General features: G+C 34.1%; 1 protein-coding gene across 1 annotated transcript in view; it reads right to left on the bottom strand.

Moving 5' to 3' along the window:
* The window catches only part of LOC117170330 (neprilysin-2-like), a 29,898-nt gene extending 23,108 nt beyond the window's left edge, over window positions 1-6,790 (bottom strand). Inside the window, exon 1 of the mRNA XM_033357047.1 lies at window positions 6,570-6,790. Coding sequence (XP_033212938.1) covers window positions 6,570-6,687 — 118 coding nt within the window. The 5' untranslated portion in view covers window positions 6,688-6,790. The remainder of the gene's footprint in view (window positions 1-6,569) is intronic.
* Between the last annotated feature and the right edge of the window lie 634 nt (window positions 6,791-7,424).

Below are 7,424 nucleotides of genomic sequence, written 5' to 3'. Positions count from 1 at the left end.
ATAAAGAGACCAAAAATGTTGATGACTTCCCAAATCGTGGTTCGACAGGAAAAGTGTCCGACAAATTGGAAAAACTGATCGTGTCAATGTTTTCTCGCAATTAATATTTTGACACCAAAATCATATCGATACACCTTACCGACTGCGAGTAAAGCCACCCACGCTTTAACTTGACAGACTGTATATTCTGAATGCGGCTCTGTGGCACGCCCAAGTATGCATAAGTCTCTCCAGTCCAAAGGTGTCGTATAGCGCTTCTACCGACGATCTCAGGGTCTTCAGGGATGCCATTAAGTTTTCCTCGCTGCAAATAAACTTTGGCGCATTTATCTAACCCGAATTCCCTTTTCATTTCCTTAGAATATCGTTCGGCAATCTCAAGAGCTAGATGTAGTTGCTCTTAGTTTTTAACATAAATCTTAAGATCGTCGATGTAAAAGAAAGTAGTGACTTTGTACTTTCGATCTGCAGGTTTGCCGCAAAAGTACCCGTCGCAATGGGGAAGTGCTAGAGATAGTGGCAATAATGTAAGGCAAAAGAGTAGTGGCTTTATGTTGTTGCCCTGAAAGACACCTCTCTGAAAGGTGACCTTGTTAGATGTCACATGTTCTTTTCCAGATGAGATAGTAAATCTTGTTTTCCAAAGCGGCATCAATCTCTCTATGCACATCATGATTTGCGGATGAACCATTAAGCTTTCCAAAAGAGAGATCATAAGTCCATGGGAGGTCGAATCGAAAGCTTTTCGATAATCAATCCAGGTCATAGATAAATCACGCTGGTAAAATGCTGCATCTTCGGAGACACACTATCGACGAGCAGGTTCTTCCGACATCCTGCTACGGTTTTCTTTAAGCCGCGTTCTTAATACATTTATTGCCACATAAGTCCAATTGCCCGAACAATCCTATCATTTAGGATAGCTGTGAATATCTTATACAGTGTGTTGAGACAAGTGATTGGCCTGTAATTCTTTGGGTCAGCTAAGTTTCCTATTTTTGGCAGGAGTATTGTGCGCCCTTCCACCAACCACTTCGAAATTGTCACTTCCGACTTTAAATATGAGGAGAAAATATAGGCCAAATACTGGTGGGTTAAAGAAAACTTCTTCCAACAGAAGGTTTTGATACAATCTGGTCCCGGTGCGGAATAGTTCTTCATCCCTCTCAATACTTTTTGCACCTCCTCGGTAGTGATGGGTGGGCATTCTTCATCAAGTGTTATGAGGGCAACACATAACTCCTTGAAGCTATTTATATTTTCTGAGTCTTCGTCCGGTCTATGCTGAACTTCGTAGACTTCTCTCCAAAATACTTCGACCTCCTCTGGTTTGGGCGGGTGGTCGACAGTAACTGGAGGGTCTTGGAAGAGTCGATATGGGCCAGAGAGAAACTGCTGATTTTCTCTGATCCACCTCTCTCTTCGCTATAGACTTCTCTTAGCGTCAGATAGTATTCGTATTCTCTCAATAATGTGCTGCCTGATGGTCAGCAGCTTTGACTTGTTAAGTGTGTGGTAAGGGGTCCGTTGTTCGCGTGGGAACTTTCGAACCTTGGCAGTAAAATTTCTGCCAGATTTAATGTAGTCAATCACACACTAAATGCGGGACGCGTACTGTCGAGCCCAGCCTATCTTTATGGTAAGTTGATGGATTCTCTTTTAGCTTTTATGATCAATTGTTGGTTTTGTTTTACGGTTTGCATCGGCCAAAGCTTTTGCTGCATTATACACACAATAATTGATAGCCCAGTGTGCGGATTCTTCGAAAAAGTATTCACGAAGCTCGTCATCCATTTCAGCCAGATCTTTAGGCTTGAGAGAAACCTTGGCGTTGATGTTTCTCCGGGTCATAAAGCATCGCTCTTCCTCCATTGGATGTCTGCCCGCGTTTGGTCTTAGTGTCGCCTCTCTTTTTCTGTTGCTGGCTTATTCTAGCTGTGGTAGAGTAGGCATTCCGCTTACATAGCCTCTTTTTTTAAAGTAGTTCGGCATGGTTCTTCAGACGTCGATGCGAAAAGTGCGATAGCTCCGGGTGTTTCTCGCTCCAGAGAGCATACAGTGGTGCCATCGCATTGAATCCATCTTTATTGGCTTCCCCAGCTCTAGAGTGGTTGGCATTGTTGGCCGACCCATTGTCGGGAGCACTGAGCGTTCTGTTGTTTTGAACAGCACTTACTACAACTATGTTTGGTGTTGGCATTGTTGTCATATATATATATATATATGTGTGTGTGTGCGTGTGTGTGTGTGTGCGTGTTTACAATGCCATACAAAAAATTTCTCTGCACGAGACAAGTGACTAGGCTACCCTTAGGAATTTTTAGCCCCTGAATCCAAATCTGGCCTCAGAATTTCTCCTGCAAGTGTCAGTTTTCCCCTAGATGCAAAAAGTAGGGTAAAGTTGAGGAATTTCTGGTCACACAGGCCATACAAAAAAATTATCTGCACGAGACAAGTGACTTGGCTATCCTTATGGATTTTAAATCGCTGAATCCAAATCTGGCATTAGAATTTCTCCTACTATTCTAAATTTGCCCCTAAACGCAAAAAGTAGGGAAAAGTTTAGGGATATCAGGTCGCATAGGCTATACAAAAAATTTGTCTGTACGAGACAATTGAATGGGCTACCCTTATGGATTTTGAGCCGCTGAATTCAAATCTCGCCTCAGAATTGATCTTACGCGTCTCAATTGATAATACCAGTATATGCGGAAATAGGCACATCGATATTATATTCTTAAGTGCAACGACTAATAGAGACTTTATTTGTACGCAGAAATACTTTCGTGTGTCCTCCATTTCTCTTAGCTTGGATAATTCTAGGGAAATTGAAAGGCATTCTCAGAATATATAGATTTACACGAAAAAAAACACTCAATATCTTTTAAATTTAGCAGGCTAAAGTGCAATTGATATGGCACTTTTTCCCCCGTACAAATCTACAAAATGTGAAAAAGACCTTCAATTTTCCTAGAAACACCCAAGATAGGGGAAACGGAAGGTACACTAGAGAATTTCTGTTTACAAATTAAGTCTCTATAAGTCGCGGCGCTTTAGAATATAACATCCATCTTTCTATTTTCGCGTATACTTATATTATCAAAATAACGTCTAGAATATCCCTAGCTTTTGCCTACTTTCTGCATCTAGGGCAAAACTTAGACGTTTACGAGCAGCTCTGAGGCCAGATTTGAATTCAGCGACTTGAAATCCATAAGGGTTGCCTAGTCACTTTGTTTCGTGCAGGCAAATTTTTTGTATGCCCTCTGTGACCAGAAAATCCCTGGACTTTTCTCTACTATTCGCATCTAGGGAGAAAATAGGAGAAGCTCGAAAAAATTAGTGGTCAAATTCATATTGAGAGCGCGAAACTGCAGACAAAATAGCATTTGTCTTATTTTTTGCTTTAGAAGTCAGTATAACATGTGCAAGACCTTCAATTTTCGTGGATTTATCCTAGCTGCGGGAAACGGTAAGAACACTGGGGCATTTTTGTGTTTGAATTTGATCTATAAGAGTCAAAACACATAAGAATATTACGCCAGAACGTTTATTCTTCTGTATACTGGTATTATTAAACTAATGTCCAGAATAGCCCTAGTTTTTCCCTATTTTCTGCATCTAGGGGAAACTGAGACGTGTAGGACAAATCCTGAGGACAGATTTGGATTCAGCAGCTCCAAATCCGTAAGGTTAACCGAATCATTTGTATGGTGCAGACAAGTTTTTTGAATGGCCTGTGTGACGAGAAAACCCCTAGGCTTCTCCCTACTTTTTGAATATAGAGAAAAATTGAGACGTGCAGGACAAATTCTGAGGCCATATTTGGATTCAGCGGCTGAAAATATATAAGGGTAGCCTAGTCACTTGTTTTGTGCAGACAACTTTTTTTTGGTGGGCCTGTGTTATCTACTTTAGGATCTTTATCTACTATAGGGCGGTCTTCCCTATATATTTTCGTATTTCGCATAGAAAATGCTAGAATATGAGAAATATGTTTTTAAATAACATTGTAAAATGGCTCATTAGAGACATACATGTATGAAAGTTTAAAAAATATGGAAATAGAAAGAAAGAGTCATCCAAACAAAGTCTCTCTTAGTTCTTTTCATCTCTGATTCTTTATTATTTAAACATATTTTTGATAAAACCAGGATCCAACATGCTTCGAAGCCTTTTGGGCGTCCTCTTCAAGAAAATTTTAATAGAGGACTAATAGGGAATATTTATATTTTAGGCGATATTTTATTCGAGTTGAAATATGTACTGGAGTTAAAATTAAGAAAGCTTTAATTTCAATCTATGATAAAAACTTATCCTTCAGTAATATTTTAGCTTGAATTCAGGGAATGATGTAAATTCTCTTATTTACATATTATTCCTAATAAATAGTTTGAACGCAAAATGTAATTTTTTTAAGTTACTTTTCGGAAGGTTAGAACGAGAAGCGTCGCTGAAAAATTAGAATTTGTGATTTTTCATGAATACTTAAATAGCTTTTATGATAATCTTCTAGCAAAGTTTTTCTTATCTTGACTTATTTTAATATCGTGCATTGTTTATCTTAAAACTTTATTTTCGTTTACATTTTTGAATTTTGTAAATGCTATATCTCTGTTAATACTTTTCAGGCCTTCGGGTTCCGGGTTGTTTGTTTGAGGATCTCTTGATTCAATTAGTTGAATAATTTTTTCAAATCCTTTATTTTGAAATGCTATAATGTTTTATGTCTTATCAATATTAATATTGAACGAGTTCAGTAAATTGTTCAATTTTTTACATAATTTTCCATTTCAGAGAGTTAAGCGATTCTGATTTTGAAACCTGAATGATTTGCCAATTCTATATCTCTCAAACCATTAATTGAATTCTACTGATTTTTACAGGTGAAGTGTATAATTTATATACCAAGAATTAAGCCATATCGGGATATTAAAAAAAAACAATTGAATGATTCTTATCATATTTTTTAAACTGACTTCTAATTTTTGTAGAAATGACTCAGAACTGAACTTTAAATGAGCGAAATTTAAGTTCATAGCTTTATGTCTTTGTTTAGTGAATTTAAAAAGAAGCTTACATTTTGTTTTTAATATCACATTAAAAAACGTAGCTTCTTTTTACTTTCCGTTTCAATTAGCCTACATATCAATTAAAAAAAATTATGGACTGTTTGTAACATGAGAAGATATTACTTTATTAATGCAGCCTCGTGGCTTAATTTAGAGTTTTAATTATAAAAGTATATCAATACTATAAATACATATACAATATTAATGACATGATTACGATTTATTTCTGTTTTTTTTTAAATAAAACTTATTATAAACCACGGTTTTTCCGAATTTTTTAAGTTATTATTAAATACCTAGTTGGAAAAACAATGATTTTTTACATCAAAAATTATGATGGTTGAATCACTTTATTACTATTTATTTTCTTAAAATATTGCTAGAAAGTTGCAGTTTCTTTAACAATTTGTGACTCTTGATCCAATTTTTAATTATTGTAAGGTGTTCATCTAACAAACGTTATTGTTAAAACAGGAAATTATTGTTTATAACTATCTTCTTTCAAATTAATGCTAGATAGTTGCGTTCTTTCTCAAGTCTTCAGTTTTTCTTTGAATTTTGAGTTATATACAAATAATAAATAACCATCGACAAAAGTCATTTGTAAATACATAGTATTATTATTTTTTTGAATGGAATTATTTTTACTCTTTTTCCAAAATTAAAAAAATATTAATTTCAACGAAAAAGATATTTCACAGTACATATAAAAGCAAAGAATGGAATGAGTGATAGTAGGTCAAAGGAATAAGCCTGTAAATAATTTTTAAATATTTTGTGCTGAATTACAGAACTAATTTTACGGCAACACGTTACAGAATTATTACAGAATTATTATTGTTTATAACTATCTTTTTTTAACTCAAAGCCAGACCGGCATTACCACTTGCAGTAAATAATATTGTTGCTGATTGAATTAAAGTTAGATATGAATAGTACAAATATCCGTTGCATTTAAAAATAAAACATATTTACAGGAAACAGAGAACTTATGTGAATGTTAAATCTCTTCAATGTTTATTTATTATTTGTTCAAAACTAAAATGCCAAAGCAAAGGTACAAATTTCTTTAAAAACCGCAACTATCTGGCATTATTACAGGTAGAAACAGTTATAAAAAATAAAAATTGGCTTTAACAATGAGGCTTCTTAAATTGCATTAATTTGTTATTCCTGTTGAGTAAAAATCTCAATAAACGTTGAATATTTCGGAAAAAAATTATAACTCTTAGCTTAAATCAATTATTCTCTCACTCTGAACATGATTTTTTTTTCAAACTCAATAATTTTTCTGTGGAACTGAAAAAATCTCCCCTCGTTATGCATGCTATTTGAAAAAAAAATCCAATACACTTTCAGACAACCTGATATGCACACATCGTATTATTTAAATGCTTAAATAAAAAATCTTCGACTTATTAGCAATGATTTAAAGTTTTAATTATTGTTAGACAAAACATCAATGATGAAAATAGATTCAAATATAATTATACATACCGACAAAATCGCATTCAGAAGTTAAACATGTTTCCGCAGTATGATCATCGAGAATTTCGCTTTTGTACAAAGAAACACAAAAGAGAAAAAGAAAAATAAGCATACGAAAATGGATCATAATTTACGGATTTGAAGACTTTTTTGTAAATGAAATAATAATATTCAATCACGAATAATTATACACTAATGCTTCACTTTGGTCTAACTGCTTTGTGTGCATAGAGTTTTGTGTAGCGAATATGAAAAATAACGGTAACTTGGTTATCGTTATTATCACGCATTGGCCAATAAAGACAGTTGAATGCTTTGAAAATGTATTTGTTAAAGCAATAAATATTCGTGAGCTATTTCTGTGCTTTAATAAATTCCACTGACATAATAATTGTTTAAAGCACAAGTATTTTAACTGAAATGTTAAAATAAATAACCAAATTTGTAGTACGGAGCTATTTGCATAAGAATTTTTCTAATTCAGAACCTGAAAAATATTTTATTTTATTAGTATATTTTTCTTGGTCCACAAGTAAAAATGAATCTTTCCTCGGTGATTATTTTGTAAAACAATTTTTAGCACTTTTATCATTAAAAATTCAATTTGGCAAACCTAATCGTTTAAATATAATTCCCTATAAATAATTATTCAGTAACGTAAAAATAGATAATTTATAATTTGTTCTTGATTTACTTTCGATAACAGATATTTTGGAAGTAATTTTCACAATGAAAACATGAAAATAATCAATAGTTCTTTAAAGAAAACTGAGAAAACCCCTATTTCTAGTAAACTGCATATGCTTAAAGAGCGTGCCTTCTTGTAAGAGAAATTTAGGTAAAACAAATGAAGGTTGCAGCTTA

Source organism: Belonocnema kinseyi, chromosome 3, assembly GCF_010883055.1.
Source record: "Belonocnema kinseyi isolate 2016_QV_RU_SX_M_011 chromosome 3, B_treatae_v1, whole genome shotgun sequence".
NCBI lineage: Eukaryota > Metazoa > Arthropoda > Insecta > Hymenoptera > Cynipidae > Belonocnema > Belonocnema kinseyi.
This window is presented reverse-complemented; position numbering and strand designations above follow the sequence as displayed.